This window comes from Malaya genurostris, chromosome 1 (genome assembly GCF_030247185.1).
Source record: "Malaya genurostris strain Urasoe2022 chromosome 1, Malgen_1.1, whole genome shotgun sequence".
Classification (NCBI taxonomy): Eukaryota; Metazoa; Arthropoda; class Insecta; order Diptera; family Culicidae; genus Malaya; species Malaya genurostris.
In genome coordinates this window covers 17,978,574-18,000,592 of record NC_080570.1, presented here as the reverse complement: position 1 = coordinate 18,000,592, position 22,019 = coordinate 17,978,574, and the positions used below count along the sequence as shown (strand labels likewise).

The window sequence follows — 22,019 nt, the reverse complement described above, 5'->3', positions numbered from 1 at the left end:
TGTGGTACACGAAAAAGTCACATATGTAACGCTTCGTAACTGATAGCAAATGAAGATATTTCAAGTATGCCGCATATGCCCCGTTTACACTTCTGCTGGCTGCCAGCATGCTGGTGTCAGTGTACTGCCCTCTTAGGAAAAAACGTTCAACAGTGGTCCAATGATCCAAAGTATTAGACCAACGAAGGACCACCGTTGAACGTTTTTTTCCTAAGAGGGCAGTACACTGACACCAGCATGCTGGCAGCCAGCAGAAGTGTAAACGGTGCAATATTTTGCTGAAAAATATCAAATGAAACGGAACTCCTAGGGCATGTTCAGGAGTGTTCTAGTTCTAGATGCATAATTTATGTCAGTTTTAAAATTTAAAACCGGAAATTATTACGAAATTCGTGTTTCAAATAAATAGAACGGCATCGTAAACCAGTCTTAAATTTGACCGTAGACTTGTTCGAGTAAATAAAACTAGAACTGCTGGCTGGGGATACGTTTGTTTCAGCTTTAGTGCTATTATAGATCGCCCATATAAAACTTCCAGCTGCTGATTTTTGTCTTAAAATATTTCGAAACTCTCAAACATTACTGCGCATTCGTCAAACGTAAAACTAGTCCATCTAGCAGCACTGTATATGCTTTCAAGCAACCGCTGCTCCAACTGTTGGTGGGCATCCGCAAACACAAATGAAATGTCACTTTTGTTGCAAACTCATTCTCGTCGTTCTGCCGCATCAAACTCTTGTCAAGCAAGGCATAGAATCAGAAGCAGCGAGGAGGAAAATCAGTCGGAAAATCTTCTTAAATTTAGTAAAATCATTCGCTTATTGGAAATAATGTCCGTAGCAAACGTTGCCAGCTACCTGGCGGAACAGAAGAAAACTTCTGATAAGGAACTGGCCGCAGAGTGGACTCAAATCGAGGAGTTGTACAATGAGAAGTAAGTTTGCATTCACGGTGATTTCAAATGGCATTAAAGTACTTTCGTTTTTTTAGGTTGTGGAATGAATTAACTATCAAATTGAACAGTTTCGTTAAGAATCCGGCTCTACAGAACGAGGAATCTTTGTTAGGACTCTATCATAACTTTATCACTTCTTTCGAAACCAAGTAAGTAGCAACAATTTGCGGATTTTTGTAAGTAGTACTAACCTGTCTCATTGTTACGTCCAAGGATGAACCCCTACGGCCTGGTGCAGATCCTTACGGTGGTGATTTCATTCATCGAAGACAAAAAGGAGGCCGTAGCCTTCTTGGAGAAGCTCAAGGAAAAGGTTAAAGTCTGCGATGAGGCACTTTGGATGTGCAAAGTGCTCCAGGGACAAATCTATCTGGAACATTTGAACGAACTCGACGAGACGAAAAAGATTATCGAGGATCTGAAGGATATCCTGGAGGAGGCCGGTAACGTAACGCCAGTCCACGGCAAGTACTACATGCTGGCGGCCAACTATTACCGGTAAATATTATCAAATTTGGTTGTCTTAAAACCACGAAGAAAAAGAGAAGATCGGGGTGTGTTTGCATTTACGGGTGCAGTTTAACTCATAAGTCGGTATAGAAGTTTGTCATTTTTACCGTTTCGATAATTGAGAACCTTACAAATGTCTTTAAGAATATATTTTTAGAACGTGCCTTTTCGAGATTCACTTTGAAATAATACACTCCGGAATTACCGAGTAGATAAATATTTACTGATGTCTATTTCAGTCTGGTCGGTCAACACAGCGACTATTACCGATGTGGTTTGCAGTTTTTGGGCTGCTCGATGGACACGTATCCGAAGGACCAATGGGCCCAGCAAGCATTCTTCCTTGGTTTGGCCGCTCTGCTGGGCGAAGGTATCTACAACATCGGTGAATTGGTGAGTTGGTTATTAAAACAAAAAATAAAACTCGGAACTAACACAAGCCGTTCCTGTTGCAGTTGGCCCACCCGATCCTGGAATCGCTCAACGGAACGGAGAACGAGTGGCTGGTCGAGCTGTTGCGTGCTTTCAATTTCGGCGATATCGTAAAGTTCGAACAGATGAAACCCAAGTGGAGCACGATTGCCGATTTGGCCGCCCAAGAGGTGAAACTGCGACAGAAAATATCCTTACTGTGTCTGATGGAAATGACGTTCAAGCGGCCGGCCAACAAGCGAACTATCAGCTTCGAAGAAATTGCCAAGGAGGCAAAATTGCCGATTAAAGAAGTTGAAATACTGATAATGAAGGCACTCGCCCAGGGCTTGGTCAAGGGAGCGATCGATGAGGTGGCCGGTGTGGTCAACATGACCTGGGTTCAGCCGAGGGTGTTGGATCGGAAACAGGTTGCGGCCATGGCCGGTACGCTGGACAACTGGATGGCGTCGATCACCAACATGGAACAGCTGATCGAAAGCCGGGCGAGTGAAATTTTGACGAACTGATTTTCTTTACTTACCTTTATAATATAAAACGTACGTTTTCGTTTGTAAATTGGATCTTTTTATTCAATGAAAAGCTGATAGATTATACTTTAGCTGTCTGTGGTTTTTTGGTTGATTTCTGTAGTCTATATCGCTTCCTTATAGTTAAACATTAAAAAAACATAATGTGCTCTAGCAAAAAAAGTTCTAACTTAAAAAACCTATAAACTGGAAAACTTGATAAACGCTTTCCCGTAAACATATATGACTCGTAGTGATGTTGTCGGTGAAAATGTAAAAAAAAAAAACATAAATAGACTTATTGTGCTTCATATGTTCAAACAGCGTAGCTTCTTTTCGGGAACGCGCGAGGTGTACTCGAACGAAACGTGCCGCCGGATTTCCTCGTGTGAATCTCTCCGTATGCGACGCGGTGTGCTACCCAGCAAGCTACCAATAGGCACATTAGCTTCGGCAACGAACCTTCGCACCAACCCTTCCAGCTCGAACAGATGCTCGTCGGATGCGCCCGGTAGCTCTTCCCGCATGAACACTGCCAACCGGATCAGATATTCTACGTTATGTCCGCTCGGTCCGGCACACTGGGTAATTTGCCGTGCCGTTTCGACCATCGGTTCCTCGCCGATCCAGTGTTCGTTTTTCGGTGTCGCCACGTAAACCAGCGCCAGGAAAGCTTCCCCACTGATTCCGGAATGTTCACTGGCTACGCGCGGAAAGAACTTGATGTAGTCGACCGAATAGCCTCCGAGGGTGCACTCGCGCTGTCTCAGGTAGTCCAGGGCAAGGTTACCTGTCACTCGGAAGGCGCAGCCCCAGGTGATGCCCTGTAGGAAGAAAGAACCAAAATAAAAAATAGATTGTTTATTTGTTGCTGCAAGTTATTGTGATTAAACATTGATTAACTAATCAATTGTAATATTTATAGCATAGTTTTGAATCTGACTGCTTCGGAACAATAGAGACGCTCGAGTTTAGGTGTTATCCAGGCATATTTTTCTGTTCTGCATCGTAATAGCATTAGTGTCAAAACCGGAAACGCTTTAAATTGGATGAAGCCAATGTTTTGAGTTATGTCGTTTTCGCTTGAAAACTCAGTTTCGAAACCGGGTTAGTTTTCTCAAGCAAACACTTTTTCTGGCAGCGTTGCGTTCATCTTCTGTTTCGTTGGTATTGGTGAACTGTCAAAACTGTTTCTGTTTTTTTTTCGCAAAACGTTGAAAAACTATTCCAACCTTTCCATTCTGTAAAAGTTAGTTCTGTGTTTTTTAATTGATTTTAAAATGAATAGAAAAAGGAGCGACATGATAACAAACGTGATTACAACTTTATTGTCAAGTTCTGAGAGTAACTCCAGTAGCTCGGAAGAGGAGTCTTCAGACGAATTTGAGGAATTATGTCTCGTTTATGCAAAAACCGATTTAGGACGGAAGAAAATTCGGCTATCGAATTTTTACGAGGAAGTCGTTGAAAAATATTGTGAAGAAGCTGTAAGTACCAGCCTATTCATATGCAAAAATAGTAGAATTTGAATTGGCAGGATTTCTCTATTTAATAATAAAGCATTCTACTATTAGCAGACTTACTATACAACAGTTTTTATTGAAAATATATGTGAGCTCTTTCTTTTTATAGTTTTGTCAAAACTTTCGTATAAGCAAATCTACAGCCAATATGATCGTTGAAAAATATGAAAATTCCACTTTTTTCAAGACAAAATCTATGGGCGGAATAAAAGAAATTCCTGCTAAAATACAAATGCTTTCCTTTTTGTGGTAAGTTTGAAAAAAAAATTGCATATATCAAACAATAACTAGAAATCATTCCCAAAATTAGGTTTTCTGCAAATAAGGATTCATACCGCGAAGTGTGTAACCTGTTCGGGCAATCGGAGTCGACTTTTTATAAACATTTAAATTTGATTCTTGATTTTTTCGTTGATGTAGCCAAAAATCTTATACATTTTCCTGAAACACGTCAAGAGAAAGAAAAACTCGCCAGAAGCTTTCAGCAGGTATTGTACCAAAAGTCGTATCATTAACAGCGCAATTTGACCTACAATCAACGAAATGCAGTCTCCATAACTTCGTTTGATCTAAAAATAATTTTCCGTTTAATAAAACTAAACATTTCTTTCCAGATATCTGGATTTATAAACGTGTTGGGTTGTATTGATGGATGTTACATCTACATTCGACAACCAGCTAACAAGATTAGGTCTACATACGTAAACCGCCATGATTTATTATCTATAACGCTTCAAGGCATTTGCGATTCAAACAAACGCTTCATGGATGTTTGCATAGGAGCACCAAGCAAAGTTCACGATGCCAGAATATTCTCTATATCACCCATTAGTAAAGAATTACCTGTACTGTGTAAAGGCAAGTATCATCTTCTGGGGGACGCAGCATATCCTTTACGAGAATATCTGCTCACACCCTACAAAGATTACGGAACCTTGTCTCCAAGGCGTAGGAGATACAATATCAAGCATAGCCAAACACGAGTCAAAATAGAGAATGCATTTGGTTTGCTTAAGCAACGATTTAGACAGCTAATCAGACTTGACTTTTTTGATACTGAACGAGCCAGCAAGTTTGTGCTGGCATGCTGTGAACTGCATAATATATGCATCGATATGGACGATTCATTACCGGAACGGATAGCCATAGATATGAATGAGAACCTCCCAGGAGTACGCCAATACGATGACGAAAACTCCCAAAGATCAACTGCGTTGAAGTTGTTGGGCGAGGCGAAAAGAAGCGAAATTGTGAACATAATAACATGAATTTATATTAATAAATCGTTATTCTAGAGCATACTCTTTCTGTTTTATTAGGATGCATTGTTTTTTTCTACTCTATATAATAATCATGATTCGTTTTCAACAAAGCTTTAAATTCATTCACGTCGTTCAAATATTAAGAAACACTCATCATACGTTAGAGTTGTTCTGAACAGCTTTTACCAATTCTCGCAAGATTTCCATTTTTTCTGCATGTCTTTTCTGACATTGATCTTCTCTATCTCTCTTCTCTTTTTCGCGTTCCTCCCGCCGTAATTCTCGTTTTGCGCAAAGCTCTTTAATTACTTCTACCCAAGTTTGCTTGGGAGCTTTTGTTTTCGGTATTCGTTTGAAAGACTCGAATTTATGTTTTCGGCATTCGTTTGGAAGGTTAGCATGATGCATTTCATTTTGCGTTAACCAGAAAGGGTCTACGGAATCATCGATAGCAGCAATTTTGGCCATCTCTTGCTCATACCCTGTCTGAGATAATACATTTCCCGAAATGGTATTGCTCAGTTTTGCCTTTTTGGTTTGTTTCAAAACAGTTTTATAACGGTTTTCGACTTGAGCAGACGTAAAAATGAGGTTGAATGTAGATGACATAGTTTGCGCAATATTCTCCCACATAGAATGTTTGTTCCGAAACTTTTTGAGTGGCCCTATATTCGGTAGACGTTCCTCATACAACTCTAGTAAGAGCTTTGTTTCATTTTTACTCCAAATACGAATGTTTTTCCGCACGTCGTTCGATGAAGACGCCGGATGAATCGGGATAACTGCAGCCGAGCTTGCACCAGAATTAAACTCGTGGGATACATCGGTTGTATGCTCCAATGATGAGTCTGGAAACAAACCTAGTTTAGTTTTCACGTTTTGGTGTTATGAATACTGTTTTATTTAAAGGGGTACTTATCCGATAGTCGGGTGCAATAAAATGTATGACTGATGTAAATTCTCTGTACCGTTTTGATGCATGTTTCTCAAACAAGGCAAATTAGGCAAATTATTTTCGTTCGCTTTGCTAACGGATAAGTACCTTTCAGGTAATTATAAATAGTTCTTACCAGTTCTATCATCGTATACTTTTGCCAGACCATATGCAGCCGCGACTGTTCCGAAATGGTGTTTGCTCAACTCACCCGCTGGAAATGTATCAACTGAAGTTATTTCATTAATAAATCATTAATTTACTAACTTGTTGAATGCTTCAAAAAAACACAATCGCCCTCCTCCATTATATTTCCTGCCACATCCGTCGCCAAATCGTAATTTTTAACCAGATCCATACTTTGCTTTCCAGAAATTTTCGCAAACAAAAACTTCGTGTTGTGTTGCTATGGATTCAGTAATGGTTCAACAATCTTGACGTTTAACCGATACGACAGCAATGCAAATTTCTTGTATGTATGGGTTGAAACCGAGAAAATTTTCAGTTTCGAACCGAACCCGATTTTCAGTTCAGTGACGATGAAACTAGGTGCGAAACTGGCTTCAAACAAACAGTTTGACAGCACTTAGGGTTGAAACTGGGTTAGTTTTGGCTTCAAGCGAAAACGACATTAGTGTGAGATCAAAGATTCATCTGATGTAAAAGCAAAATGCTCTGGCGAAGCAACAAAAAACAGTTTTAAGCGCCACGACGATCGCAAGCGGTGGCTAACATAAGCATTTTGTTGGATACAAGTCTCACTTGCACACAGTAAGTGGTGAACATGGAACAACGTTTGGTGTACCAGAGGTGGTGATCTACTCCAATGCGACATTACCCCAGTTGAAGAAATTATACAAGTGTTAAGTAAATAGTAAATCAAAATGGGAAAATGCACTTGGCATCTAGAAATGTGGTCAGTGGTCTTTTACAGCTCAGTAAATTTTGTATCAATTATTAATATTATTTCACCATTTGATTGGAAATATTTCTAAGTTTTGATTTGAATGTATCAGAAGCCACGTATTTTCAAATATATATGACGGAAATTTTGATTAAAAATAAAGCTAAAAAGCTAAGACGGCATACTGGATTTCCTTTACGGAGACGATAGTTTCGAATGAGTAAACGATCTATCAGCTGGGAAGCATCGCTCTGGAGCACACGAATCTATAAATATATGCGAAATTATAGCCAACGTTTTCGGTATCACGTGTATTGTAATTTTCACTGTCGGCTAGAAAAGATTGCGATGCGATAAGATAGTGACCAAACGCCGCAAAGATAGCGAAACTGTCATTCGCATCGATTCAACCTCTTCGAGACCACAAGCCAGAAAAAAATATTTTTAATTGACCGTTACAATGACAAATTTCTATTAGCAGAATAATTATTAAGTAAACTTCAATCATAATGAATTCATTTTGATAATGCGTATACGATCTGCTATCGGCTACATCTTGCACGGATTTTTTAAACCGTGTGCTATTTATTTGACATAATGGTTATTCTGCGCTTAGTATGTTTCCTTTTCATTCATATTTTGTATTAATCGAGGCCAAGGTCTTCTAAACTTCGTGCTGTATTCAAAACATTGTCGATTTTAACTATAAAAATAAACTATTACGAAAAATCGTCCACTCTAAAAAGTCGTGGTCGTTTTTGACAGATATACATTTGTTGATGCTTTCCATGAACAATGAAATAACACTTGTCGCTAAGGAATATCACCAGTTGAAACTGCAATTGACCTCAATCCACCAGCCGATTATTTTTTCTTGTGACTCTAATGCTAGTTAATCTCAATACAACAGACAGCGAAAGGGTTAAATCAACTTTCCAATATTCTGGCCGAGATGCCAGACAAAATTTTGGGCGTCTACGTACTAGAAATGCTCCTATGCGCGCTCAAAATTTAGAAGTATGACGAGAAAAACCAAACAAAACCCCTACAGCAATAGCAAAAGTCATTAAATTGGACGATTGTTAATAAAAACTTCGGAAATCTGCAAAAAAAATCTGCCTAATTGCAAAGTCTGCTAACAACCGATATTGCAAATTTACATACCAATCTGAAAACCTGGCATCTGTGGTTCTGATGCTTATTATTTCGCTATTCTGCGACGATTCCGTCGCATTCTATGTCCAGCTGAAAACCACTATAACATGTCAGAGGAAGGTAGCTGCTAGGCAACAAGCGCTATAAAACGATTCGAAGCATTAATTGGTTTGCTTCGATCCTGTGTTATGCGAGTTTGGATGAAATGCTTGGTTATGTCGTTTTCAGCTGAGAAATTTGCAAGTATCCAGGGTAAATTCTAAGTGCTTAAAATTTCTTGTTTAAATAAGACGAACTCGATTAGCGAACGCTATAAAAATAATTGCTTGCATGCAAAACTTAAATTCAAGTTTGACGAAGGGAAGCTTAAATATCGAAATCCGTTACGCTAGAATGCACGTAGGTATAATTGCATATATTTGGGCTATTGAAGAGTCCAACCAACTCTTTTGCGATCGCTGCGCTGCTCGAGTGGCGAGCTTTGAACTAAGCGATGGTGATAATTTTCAGATTTTGCTTGAAGATTCGAAAAAATGCCGGGTTTTTATTTTTTTTCCTATGAATCGAATACTAACATACAAAAATGTGTGAAAATTTGGTTAAAACTTCGAATATTTATTATTATTGACGTTCCGTGGCATGTTTGATTGATTTTTATGGAGAAATCGTAAGATGAAATATCAAATTCGAAGAAGTGAGGTTGGGTACTGTTTTCATATCTGGAAAATTCTTTGTTTTCATAATTGGATTTTGAGATTAATTGATAAATTATGAATAAAAGTTGTTTTACTCGTCCATTTACTCATGTTTTAACATCTAAATCAAATCTATATGTGAACTGAAAATTTTAAATTTCATCCGAGATTTTCAAGTGTATAGGACAATTTAGAATCATATGTTTGATGACAACACGTGAATAATCATTTTTTGTGCCCATATTTGTAAGGTTTTGCTATCTGTATTCGTTCAAACTCAAGTAAATTGAAAAACTCTTCCAAAGTTTTTCTAAATACATGGGATATGTCCAAAAACAATCACCATAACGCTATCTCGTGGTGATCACTCTGATTGGATTCTTCAATTGATGTAATTTCGTCGGATCCCACTTAGAAAAAAAAAACGTTCAACGGTGGTCTTTCATTGGTCCAATACGTTGGAATTCAATGAAAGTCCAATCAATCGTTCAACGGGAGGCCAACACGGGTCCTTCGTTTGCCGATTTTGAAACAGATCGTTGAACCGAATGCCATTTTTTTCGTTCAACAAACCCGGCGGACAGAGGTCCATTGTAGAGCCATTTTTAACATGAGGAGTTGAAGCCCCGTTGGACTAGTTTTACTGCTGAATTTCTGAAGTTTTCTCCACTTATTTGTTTAAACTAACAATACATACCTGCACAATACTTCTACTTCACGTAGAATAACAACAAATTTTCTTTCTATGTAAAAGTAACACTTAATTTTCACACTATTTTTGCAAGAGAAAAAACAACAACAAATCGTTTCAGCAAATTGAACGAATATTTCGTGCAATATGTCGTTCAACAAGCGCTCAAAAATCAACAAAATTGAACGGCCTGCTGAGAGGGATACAAGACAAACACGAATTGGAATATTGTCGCAAAACTGAAATGTAGAGGCGCTGCTCGTCTAGAGATGATACTTTCAGCAAGAGCTGTCAAATTCTAATTTCTAATTACTCCACCTTTTCAACGATTTCTTGTGAAAACGGGCAAATTCATTTGAAAAATCATAGTAGAAATTGAAGAAATAGATTTTACTCTGAGGTGGTAATGTTGATCTTAATTCATAGAGCATTAAACTTGGTTTGACATCATTTTTCAAATGTTTGTAAATAACAAATAAAATATCCGAAATAAATAGTACTCGATCGCTTTACATTCTAGCACTTGAGAAATCAACATTACACTGGTTTCTGTTTAGAAAATGTTGATCCGGAAAAACCTAACCTTACCCAATTTCAGACATTTCTGAAGATTTTCCATGTTCAATCGTAGTTTACACTAAAAAAAATTGTACTAATCACTTTGAAATCGATTTTCTTCTACTCCGAGTGTACTTTTATAGCTGATATCTATTTGTACTCTTGAATAAACGATAAAAATGTTGCAAATCACTATTGTCGATATGAAAATCCTCCTTTTCTTGGTTCTATTTTTCATTGGCAGGTGTCGCTACCGGTAAATCAGCTTGGCGACAATGTGCCAATCAAAGCAAACAGTGTTTGGGTTTAGCGTGTTTGATGTTGGTTCAAATGTAAGATCTTGTGAGCTCACACAAAATTCCTGAATTTCATCCGGATCCGACTTCCAGTTACAGAGTGAAGAGTGTTAAAAATTGTGCACGTAACTTATAGCGGTAAAGCAAAAATCCACGTAACACTTTCTAACAACGCTAGATGAATTAACATGTTTTTTTTTAATTTGATATAAATATAAAAACTTGTTATGGGCTTGGTGAACAATTATTAGCAATTATCATCAGGAAAACATTTATTTTTGCAATAGAATCTCGAGTTTTAATCGTAATGATTTCAGTTTGCGAAGCTGTGAATTACACCCCGGCGCAGTAAACTGATCAGACTCTTCACCTGAACTATATATATATTTTATTTGCGGTTAAATTCATGTATTTAGATGATATTTTGATATTTTATAACACACTATTTCCTATATATTTATCAAAATGCTCTTCCATGCAATAAATTTAATTAACTGCTTTTCAACACGCAATGATCAAATCAGACGACGGTTCCGTATAAAACGTCAATCGGAATCAACTATTGGATTCAGTTTACCAGCAATGTTCCACTTGCTTCTATTCACCTTGGGTCTAGTTTTCATAGGCACCACCAGCAACCTCGTCGACTGTGTTGCCATGGATTTGGATTTGGATCGATTCGAGCAGATATCCGGATTTGACCTATTAGACTTATCCAAAGTGAGGGTCCGCAAGTTCAACCGAACTACCTACGTACTGGACGGAAATGGCGAACTTTTTGTGGACTTAACCGATGAATACCAAGGGACATTAACCGTGGCATACAGCTCCCTAGGTAACAATCAATGGAACGAGTATCCGCTGAAGATATCCAAGAATAGTTCGTGCAATTTGCTGAATGGACCATACAAAGAATATCAGGAGTATTTCGTTGAATCCACAAACCTGCCACGTGCCGGGGATGATTGGCTCTGTCCCTTTCCGAAAGGTAAATATTGGGTACGGAATTTAGCTCCAAAGGCCGATTGGGTACCGAAGGTGGTTCCGGCTGGGTACTGGAGACTTACCGGCTTGATATTTGATGCTAAGGATGAAGTCGTCTTTAAGGCTTCTCTCTTCATGAAACTTACTAAAGGATATTTATAAATAAAGAAGCTTCCATGCCGAAAAAATCCGAACAAAACGAAAGATTGTAGTGTGGGATTACTAATTTCGAAATTCATAAAAGAAGGTTTAGTGTGGTTTCCTGAGTTCTGTGCTGATTTCAAAGTGTTTGATAGTGGAGGCCACGGAAAGAAGAACATCAACACAAGAAGGGTGGGTAATTGCAAAGACGTAACCTGTCAAACATATTTAAATTTATGATTACTTAGACATGATTTTATGAGAAGACATGTTTCTTGATTTCAAAACTGGCGCAGGATTTTTATCCGTGTAACGTGTAGTTATTGGACATGAGACTGGAATGAAATCCCTACTCACATCCAACCCATCCCCTGAATCGTGCCTCAGGAGCACAAAACTTGGTTAAATTGTCCGCTCTTCCATAGCCAGAAACGTAGCAAATGAGCTGCGACCCAATTTGATTTGATAGTAATTTTTCAGCAATTCGTCAGTTCTGTTTGAATGAATAGGTACAATAGCTGTGGGGATGAATTAATGGTTGGGGAGCTAATGTGTCGATTGCACTGGAGCTGTAATGAAAGCCAATAGCCTCCTCGATCCGTCCATTAAGTGCTTCTTCTCTGAATCAATGTTTCTGAATTTGCGCTGCAAGAATGTTTCGAAAAATAAGTTCGAGTCAAGGCGATTTAGGATACTGACGCGGATGGAGGTATATCTGGATGGATCGATGTCTTGTTATACTTGGTCAAAAATTTAGTTTAGGATTGAAACTCGACTAGCCCTCTTGAAGCTATTTATAGTCAATGGATTCAGTAGCTCTCATCGATGATCTGATGGAAGCGGATAATATTACAATATTACAGTTTTCATTTCAGTCGCTGGTTACCTGTAGTGGACACACACACACACACACACACACACACACACACACCTTAACCAATTTCACACATTTCTGAAGATTTTCCATGCGTTTTTTATGCGAAGTTTTAGAGTTATGCGGTTTTTTTATGCGTTTTTTATGCGGTACGTGAACTAGCATAAAAAAGACTTCAGTGTATATGAAAAATCATATACTATTCCATCTTGAGTTTATCTTTGTTTAGAAGTTGTGTACATTCAAATGTTGCACCTAATGGCAGGACGCCTATTGGCTTTCAAACGCAAAACTCAAATAAACTCCGCACCTTCTATGTTTCACTTTATGGATCAACAAAACGATGCTTTTTAGCAAATCACCCAGAGCAATATAGGAATCGAGTATTAAATGCGAAAATAGTTACTAACGTAGCAATTTTTCCTTAAACAAACCTACGGAACGGGTATAACTTTTGCATTCATTCTACTTGTGCATAAAAAGTATAGCTTTAATATCTTCAATACTTAACTATATTTATATATTAATGCTAAATGAGGTTATGTCATCATTTTTCGTAATAGAAAATAAAAGTTTAAACAACTACTCGGGTCCAATAAACGGCCAGACCAATTATTTCAGATCGGTGTCAACAAGTAAAGTCAAATATTATCAATCTGTACGACATTTTAAAAGCAAAAAACTTAGACTTATTCTCAAGCGATATTGGTTGAAATTCTAATTGATAGAAATCAATGTTTTTGCCTTAATTACAACAGAAATCTGCAAATAAATAAAAATTCACTGGAGAATAAACATTCCTATGTATTTTGACAGCTTCATTCGAAGACATCATCGTTTGTACAACATCGCCATCTACATGTCGAACTGTCGTTAGAAGGCCAATAGGCAAGGGGCAAATCACTCTAAACTTTGTCTGAACTCAAACAAGTTTTACCGGGAGTAAAAAGGTTTAGCAGGGATCTCGCTGGATTAGAATGGGATTAGAAAAGTTTAGCCGAGATCTGGAAAAGCATTATTTTGGCATAAGAGGCTGTCAACGTAGTATTTGTTTCTTTTGTGTTTTTTCTTTCTTTTTGCAACTGCTTAACGTAGGCAAAGGCATCATATTAACAAGATATCCAGCTCTCACATTTCCCGAACAAATCATTGGCAACATCCTTTTTTGTGAGCATGGTACATAGAAGTAGAGGAAGGAATATCAAATTCGTGCGCGCCAAATTAGCAGCACTGCGCACCCATACAATTGACATGATATGTTGAATGTGATACCGTGCGATGGCGTTGCTGAACTGAAGATAGATTTCGCTCCAAGCTGACAGGGTCTGATACAGGTCAACTCTTTGTCTACTTGTCATACACTTTTTTGCTAGCAGAGATGCCAGATATTTTAATAGAAAATCTGTATTGCTTTGTATGAAAAATCTGTATTTATCTGTATTCTCTAATCAAATAAAATTTTGGAAAACTTTGTACTAGCTTCGATGTCTGTTCTGTATGAGCATGTAAAAATCTTTATAATACAGAAAAATCTGTATAAATGGCATCTCTGTTTGCGAGCTCGAATGACAGATACACTTCAAACAAGATTAAGCAAAACTTGGTTGGATTACCTTAAAATTACCCAAACTTATCTAGACTAGTTGGAATTAAATGAGATTAGAGAAGATTATTTTGGATTGAAATGAGTTTATTAGTATGAGATTGTCTAGAGTTTAGAGTCATTTGCCCCTTGCCAATAGGCAATCTAACGCATAACTAATTTTGCTTGACGCGCCATCAAAATTCATTATTTGAACCTTAGGCTGTGAACCATTCGGTGGTTAATTTTAACTTTTGGTTAAAATCTGACACTTGTGTGGTTATTTTGTGTCGAGTAGATAAATTCAATTAAAACTGAGGCCCATTTTAAAATTTGACGGACGAAAAGTTATTTGGGTTTATTTTCCACTGGAAATAATTTCAACTAAAGAATTAATATTAGAATTTGCATTGCAGGATTTTTTTCAGTGTCGGAAAATAACCTTCGATTTGTCAAAAATAACCATGCTCTCGAGCAGGGTTATTTTTGACAACATCAAATTAACTGCTCGAGTGTCAGATTTTAACTAAAAGTTAAAACTAACCGCGAAATGATTCACAGCCTTAGGGTGCATATTCAATTTTACACAGGCTCTTATGGGGAACTCATATAATTTCAATTATATTGTAGAATTTTAAGACCTGTTGCAAGAACCGGTCATTTGAAAATGTAAGAAAATTAATTTTCTTTTATTTCGTGTAATCATTTTTGATTTTATAAGATGATATGTTGACAAATATCGAGATCCGGAATTTGGTTCGTTTCGGTTGAGGTTGTTTCGAGCGGTAAAAAACTATTTCTCTGTATTTGTACGGTCCTTAAAAAAATTTCTTTGTTCAAAACAAAATCTTGGGTGCTGCAAAAATAGCAGAGGTGGTAAAAGAGTTTTTTTCACACTAAAATTAACTTTTCGCTTGAGCAAATGGCGTTGTAAATAAGGTATAAATAGTTTTACAAGCGGAAATTTTATTTCCCTTGCATTTTGACAGATAAACTTGCAATCAGCATCCTTGCACATATATGTGCCTGTAGCTGTGAAACACAACGTTAAAAGGTAAACTCAAGAATGTTCTATAGGATCCATTGAAAATTTTGGGTCAGTAATCGTGAACCCGTAAGCTCAGTAATCATGTAATATTACAGACCCTTCGTTAATAAGCGTCGACAAGCTCAGGCAAAATGCCATGGAAACAATACAAGTTAGAAAGGAAGCAATCATGTGTTTACATTCAGCGCATGATGATTTCTTGCGTTAATTGTCTTTAATGCTTCGTGGGATGAGACAATAACAAAGTAAATATATTCTAAGCAATAATTCTAAGTAATTTTCATTTTCTTATGTGATGAATCACTGGATGTTGTGCTCAATATCGTTCACACTGCAACTTGATATTTTTTTTCAACATAAACAAACATTGTCATAGTTACGATGCATGTAGTGATCAGACGCTTTTTTTTTTCATTCAGTAGACTGAAACTGACAGTGAACCAAGCCCATCGAGGGGTCTTAAAATAGGACACGAGAAATCGCAGAACACTCTATCTTGAGTACCTTTGACCTAGAGTGACTATAATCAGAGTGGCGACAGCTGTTCGTTTGGAATGACAGCTACCAGTTCCAAACGAGCAAACGACCTGTCAATTCAATGTAAAGCAAATGGAATGTTTTGAATTGTTGCCAACATTACGGATGAGATGTCGTCACTCTGGTTATAGGCACTCTACTTTGACCAATGAGGTAAACGTAAAATAAATCTCAGTAAACATAGGTAACGACAGTATTTACATCATTTTTTCCAAAAAAGGGTAGCGCAGTTCTCTCTTAGTAAGCCCCATTGTGCTTGTGGGAAAGTAAGTGAAAAGGACGGAAAACCGTTCTCCGCACACACATCCCATAACCTCACATATTACTATACCAATCTGGCATTTTTGCAGCGAACTACGGTTGTCCGCGCAATAGGGATCCAAGGGAAAACATTATTTTTTCTTGTGACTCTAATGCTAGTTAATCTCAATACAACAGACAGCGAAAGGGTTAAATCAACTTTCCAATATTCTGGCCGAGATGCCAGACAAAATTTTGGGCGTCTACGTACTAGAAATGCTCCTATGCGCGCTCAAAATTTAGAAGTATGACGAGAAAAACCAAACAAAACCCCTACAGCAATAGCAAAAGTCATTAAATTGGACGATTGTTAATAAAAACTTCGGAAATCTGCAAAAAAAATCTGCCTAATTGCAAAGTCTGCTAACAACCGATATTGCAAATTTACATACCAATCTGAAAACCTGGCATCTGTGGTTCTGATGCTTATTATTTCGCTATTCTGCGACGATTCCGTCGCATTCTATGTCCAGCTGAAAACCACTATAACATGTCAGAGGAAGGTAGCTGCTAGGCAACAAGCGCTATAAAACGATTCGAAGCATTAATTGGTTTGCTTCGATCCTGTGTTATGCGAGTTTGGATGAAATGCTTGGTTATGTCGTTTTCAGCTGAGAAATTTGCAAGTATCCAGGGTAAATTCTAAGTGCTTAAAATTTCTTGTTTAAATAAGACGAACTCGATTAGCGAACGCTATAAAAATAATTGCTTGCATGCAAAACTTAAATTCAAGTTTGACGAAGGGAAGCTTAAATATCGAAATCCGTTACGCTAGAATGCACGTAGGTATAATTGCATATATTTGGGCTATTGAAGAGTCCAACCAACTCTTTTGCGATCGCTGCGCTGCTCGAGTGGCGAGCTTTGAACTAAGCGATGGTGATAATTTTCAGATTTTGCTTGAAGATTCGAAAAAATGCCGGGTTTTTATTTTTTTTCCTATGAATCGAATACTAACATACAAAAATGTGTGAAAATTTGGTTAAAACTTCGAATATTTATTATTATTGACGTTCCGTGGCATGTTTGATTGATTTTTATGGAGAAATCGTAAGATGAAATATCAAATTCGAAGAAGTGAGGTTGGGTACTGTTTTCATATCTGGAAAATTCTTTGTTTTCATAATTGGATTTTGAGATTAATTGATAAATTATGAATAAAAGTTGTTTTACTCGTCCATTTACTCATGTTTTAACATCTAAATCAAATCTATATGTGAACTGAAAATTTTAAATTTCATCCGAGATTTTCAAGTGTATAGGACAATTTAGAATCATATGTTTGATGACAACACGTGAATATTCATTTTTTGTGCCCATATTTGTAAGGTTTTGCTATCTGTATTCGTTCAAACTCAAGTAAATTGAAAAACTCTTCCAAAGTTTTTCTAAATACATGGGATATGTCCAAAAACAATCACCATAACGCTATCTCGTGGTGATCACTCTGATTGGATTCTTCAATTGATGTAATTTCGTCGGATCCCACTTAGAAAAAAAAAACGTTCAACGGTGGTCTTTCATTGGTCCAATACGTTGGAATTCAATGAAAGTCCAATCAATCGTTCAACGGGAGGCCAACACGGGTCCTTCGTTTGCCGATTTTGAAACAGATCGTTGAACCGAATGCCATTTTTTTCGTTCAACAAACCCGGCGGACAGAGGTCCATTGTTGAGCCATTTTTAACATGAGGAGTTGAAGCCCCGTTGGACTAGTTTTACTGCAGAATTTCTGAAGTTTTCTCCACTTATTTGTTTAAACTAACAATACATACCTGCACAATACTTCTACTTCACGTAGAATAACAACAAATTTTCTTTCTATGTAAAAGAAACACTTAATTTTCACACTATTTTTGCAAGAGAAAAAACAACAACAAATCGTTTCAGCAAATTGAACGAATATTTCGTGCAATATGTCGTTCAACAAGCGCTCAAAAATCAACAAAATTGAACGGCCTGCTGAGAGGGATACAAGACAAACACGAATTGGAATATTGTCGCAAAACTGAAATGTAGAGGCGCTGCTCGTCTAGAGATGATACTTTCAGCAAGAGCTGTCAAATTCTAATTTCTAATTACTCCACCTTTTCAACGATTTCTTGTGAAAACGGGCAAATTCATTTGAAAAATCATAGTAGAAATTGAAGAAATAGATTTTACTCTGAGGTGGTAATGTTGATCTTAATTCATAGAGCATTAAACTTGGTTTGACATCATTTTTCAAATGTTTGTAAATAACAAATAAAATATCCGAAATAAATAGTACTCGATCGCTTTACATTCTAGCACTTGAGAAATCAACATTACACTGGTTTCTGTTTAGAAAATGTTGATCCGGAAAAACCTAACCTTACCCAATTTCAGACATTTCTGAAGATTTTCCATGTTCAATCGTAGTTTACACTAAAAAAAATTGTACTAATCACTTTGAAATCGATTTTCTTCTACTCCGAGTGTACTTTTATAGCTGATATCTATTTGTACTCTTGAATAAACGATAAAAATGTTGCAAATCACTATTGTCGATATGAAAATCCTCCTTTTCTTGGTTCTATTTTTCATTGGCAGGTGTCGCTACCGGTAAATCAGCTTGGCGACAATGTGCCAATCAAAGCAAACAGTGTCTGGGTTTAGCGTGTTTGATGTTGGTTCAAATGTAAGATCTTGTGAGCTCACACAAAATTCCTGAATTTCATCCGGATCCGACTTCCAGTTACAGAGTGAAGAGTGTTAAAAATTGTGCACGTAACTTATAGCGGTAAAGCAAAAATCCACGTAACACTTTCTAACAACGCTAGATGAATTAACATGTTTTTTTTTTAATTTGATATAAATATAAAAACTTGTTATGGGCTTGGTGAACAATTATTAGCAATTATCATCAGGAAAACATTTATTTTTGCAATAGAATCTCGAGTTTTAATCGTAATGATTTCAGTTTGCGAAGCTGTGAATTACACCCCGGCGCAGTAAACTGATCAGACTCTTCACCTGAACTATATATATATTTTATTTGCGGTTAAATTCATGTATTTAGATGATATTTTGATATTTTATAACACACTATTTCCTATATATTTATCAAAATGCTCTTCCATGCAATAAATTTAATTAACTGCTTTTCAACACGCAATGATCAAATCAGACGACGGTTCCGTATAAAACGTCAATCGGAATCAACTATTGGATTCAGTTTACCAGCAATGTTCCACTTGCTTCTATTCACCTTGGGTCTAGTTTTCATAGGCACCACCAGCAACCTCGTCGACTGTGTTGCCATGGATTTGGATTTGGATCGATTCGAGCAGATATCCGGATTTGACCTATTAGACTTATCCAAAGTGAGGGTCCGCAAGTTCAACCGAACTACCTACGTACTGGACGGAAATGGCGAACTTTTTGTGGACTTAACCGATGAATACCAAGGGACATTAACCGTGGCATACAGCTCCCTAGGTAACAATCAATGGAACGAGTATCCGCTGAAGATATCCAAGAATAGTTCGTGCAATTTGCTGAATGGACCATACAAAGAATATCAGGAGTATTTCGTTGAATCCACAAACCTGCCACGTGCCGGGGATGATTGGCTCTGTCCCTTTCCGAAAGGTAAATATTGGGTACGGAATTTAGCTCCAAAGGCCGATTGGGTACCGAAGGTGGTTCCGGCTGGGTACTGGAGACTTACCGGCTTGATATTTGATGCTAAGGATGAAGTCGTCTTTAAGGCTTCTCTCTTCATGAAACTTACTAAAGGATATTTATAAATAAAGAAGCTTCCATGCCGAAAAAATCCGAACAAAACGAAAGATTGTAGTGTGGGATTACTAATTTCGAAATTCATAAAAGAAGGTTTAGTGTGGTTTCCTGAGTTCTGTGCTGATTTCAAAGTGTTTGATAGTGGAGGCCACGGAAAGAAGAACATCAACACAAGAAGGGTGGGTAATTGCAAAGACGTAACCTGTCAAACATATTTAAATTTATGATTACTTAGACATGATTTTATGAGAAGACATGTTTCTTGATTTCAAAACTGGCGCAGGATTTTTATCCGTGTAACGTGTAGTTATTGGACATGAGACTGGAATGAAATCCCTACTCACATCCAACCCATCCCCTGAATCGTGCCTCAGGAGCACAAAACTTGGTTAAATTGTCCGCTCTTCCATAGCCAGAAACGTAGCAAATGAGCTGCGACCCAATTTGATTTGATAGTAATTTTTCAGCAATTCGTCAGTTCTGTTTGAATGAATAGGTACAATAGCTGTGGGGATGAATTAATGGTTGGGGAGCTAATGTGTCGATTGCACTGGAGCTGCAATGAAAGCCAATAGCCTCCTCGATCCGTCCATTAAGTGCTTCTTCTCTGAATCAATGTTTCTGAATTTGCGCTGCAAGAATGTTTCGAAAAATAAGTTCGAGTCAAGGCGATTTAGGATACTGACGCGGATGGAGGTATATCTGGATGGATCGATGTCTTGTTATACTTGGTCAAAAATTTAGTTTAGGATTGAAACTCGACTAGCCCTCTTGAAGCTATTTATAGTCAATGGATTCAGTAGCTCTCATCGATGATCTGATGGAAGCGGATAATATTACAATATTACAGTTTTCATTTCAGTCGCTGGTTACCTGTAGTGGACACACACACACACACACACACACACACACACACACACACACACACACACACACCTTAACCAATTTCACACATTTCTGAAGATTTTCCATGCGTTTTTTATGCGAAGTTTTAGAGTTATGCGGTTTTTTTATGCGTTTTTTATGCGGTACGTGAACTAGCATAAAAAAGACTTCAGTGTATATGAAAAATCATATACTATTCCATCTTGAGTTTATCTTTGTTTAGAAGTTGTGTACATTCAAATGTTGCACCTAATGGCAGGACGCCTATTGGCTTTCAAACGCAAAACTCAAATAAACTCCGCACCTTCTATGTTTCACTTTATGGATCAACAAAACGATGCTTTTTAGCAAATCACCCAGAGCAATATAGGAATCGAGTATTAAATGCGAAAATAGTTACTAACGTAGCAATTTTTCCTTAAACAAACCTACGGAACGGGTATAACTTTTGCATTCATTCTACTTGTGCATAAAAAGTATAGCTTTAATATCTTCAATACTTAACTATATTTATATATTAATGCTAAATGAGGTTATGTCATCATTTTTCGTAATAGAAAATAAAATGGGCAATCCACTCTCCCCGTTTTTATGTGAATTATTCATGGCAAACCTTGAAGAACTTTTAAATAAGCAGGGATTATTACCTAATCGCTGGTGGAGATACGTAGATGATATATTTTGCATCATCAAACGCAACAATTTATCGAACTTCTTAGAAATAATTAATAATTTACATAAAAATATTAAATTCACCTATGAGGAAGAGAAAGACAACAGTTTACCTTTCTTGGACATTCTTATTGTCCGGGAGGCAAAATCCTTAACTTTCGAAATATATAGGAAGCCAACCAATACGGACCGTGTCATACCAAATACTTCTAATCATTCCCACCAACACAAAATGGCAGCATTCCACCATATGATTCACAGAATGCTATCTTTGCCCCTTAGAAAAGATGCTGCGATAAAAGAGAAAAACTTTATTTTCGAAATTGGAAAGTTCAATGGATATCCAGAGCATACAATTCAAACCATTTTCGATAAAAAATTAAGACTGTTGAAAAAACAATCACTTACAACTTTGACCCCCACTTCTGAAAATTTAAAAAGAATATCAGTGGACTTCAATCAAAACATTTCACACCCACTAAAATCAAAACTAAGAAAATTTGGTTTAGATTTAGTGTTCAGCAGTATGAACTACCAATTGAAAACTCTACTAGGTTCTACAAAAGATCCTACAGAGAATTTGAAAAAGTCTGGGGTATACAAAATCTCGTGTCCTCATTGCGATAAAATATACATCGGACAAACAAAGAGAACACTGGACATTCGCTTCAAGGAACATATCTCAGAAATAGCGAAAGCATCCAAAGAATTGGAAAAGGGACTACCACATCACTTCAAGTCAAAAGTAGCAGAACATGCCTTTTTTGAAGATCATGAACTCACTACTAATGACATAAAAATCTTAAGACA

At 37.2% G+C, this 22,019-nt stretch overlaps 3 protein-coding genes across 4 annotated transcripts in view; 2 read left to right on the top strand and 1 right to left on the bottom strand.

The window, feature by feature from the left end:
* Window positions 1-715: 715 nt before the first annotated feature.
* Window positions 716-2,498, top strand: LOC131433961 (26S proteasome non-ATPase regulatory subunit 13). Its single transcript, XM_058600583.1, has 5 exons — window positions 716-934; window positions 991-1,104; window positions 1,169-1,453; window positions 1,705-1,858; window positions 1,921-2,498. Exons 1-5 carry the CDS (start codon window positions 831-833, stop codon window positions 2,404-2,406), a joined length of 1,143 nt encoding a protein of 380 aa, XP_058456566.1. The 5' UTR covers window positions 716-830; the 3' UTR covers window positions 2,407-2,498.
* The window catches only part of LOC131433970 (glutathione-specific gamma-glutamylcyclotransferase 1), a 72,268-nt gene continuing 52,690 nt past the window's right edge, over window positions 2,442-22,019 (bottom strand). For both annotated transcript variants that reach the window (XM_058600590.1, XM_058600596.1), the window contains exon 3: window positions 2,442-3,230. In XM_058600590.1, coding sequence (XP_058456573.1) covers window positions 2,715-3,230 — 516 coding nt within the window. In that variant the 3' untranslated portion in view covers window positions 2,442-2,714. The remainder of the gene's footprint in view (window positions 3,231-22,019) is intronic.
* Window positions 3,471-5,207, top strand: LOC131433951 (putative nuclease HARBI1). The gene is made up of 4 exons (XM_058600574.1): window positions 3,471-3,893; window positions 4,039-4,178; window positions 4,240-4,417; window positions 4,544-5,207. Exons 1-4 carry the CDS (start codon window positions 3,687-3,689, stop codon window positions 5,195-5,197), a joined length of 1,179 nt encoding a protein of 392 aa, XP_058456557.1. The 5' UTR covers window positions 3,471-3,686; the 3' UTR covers window positions 5,198-5,207.

Excerpts from the sequence above, each read along its gene's own strand:
- LOC131433951 (XM_058600574.1), top strand. The coding sequence starts at position 3,687 with ATGAATAGAAAAAGGAGCGACATGATAACAAACGTGATTACAACTTTA. Across the intron at positions 4,179-4,239 it reads CAAATGCTTTCCTTTTTGTG|GTTTTCTGCAAATAAGGATT; the intron begins GTAAGTTTGAAA and ends TCCCAAAATTAG. Across the intron at positions 4,418-4,543 it reads TCGCCAGAAGCTTTCAGCAG|ATATCTGGATTTATAAACGT; the intron begins GTATTGTACCAA and ends ATTTCTTTCCAG.
- LOC131433961 (XM_058600583.1), top strand. The coding sequence starts at position 831 with ATGTCCGTAGCAAACGTTGCCAGCTACCTGGCGGAACAGAAGAAAACT. Across the intron at positions 935-990 it reads GAGGAGTTGTACAATGAGAA|GTTGTGGAATGAATTAACTA; the intron begins GTAAGTTTGCAT and ends TCGTTTTTTTAG. Across the intron at positions 1,105-1,168 it reads ATCACTTCTTTCGAAACCAA|GATGAACCCCTACGGCCTGG; the intron begins GTAAGTAGCAAC and ends GTTACGTCCAAG.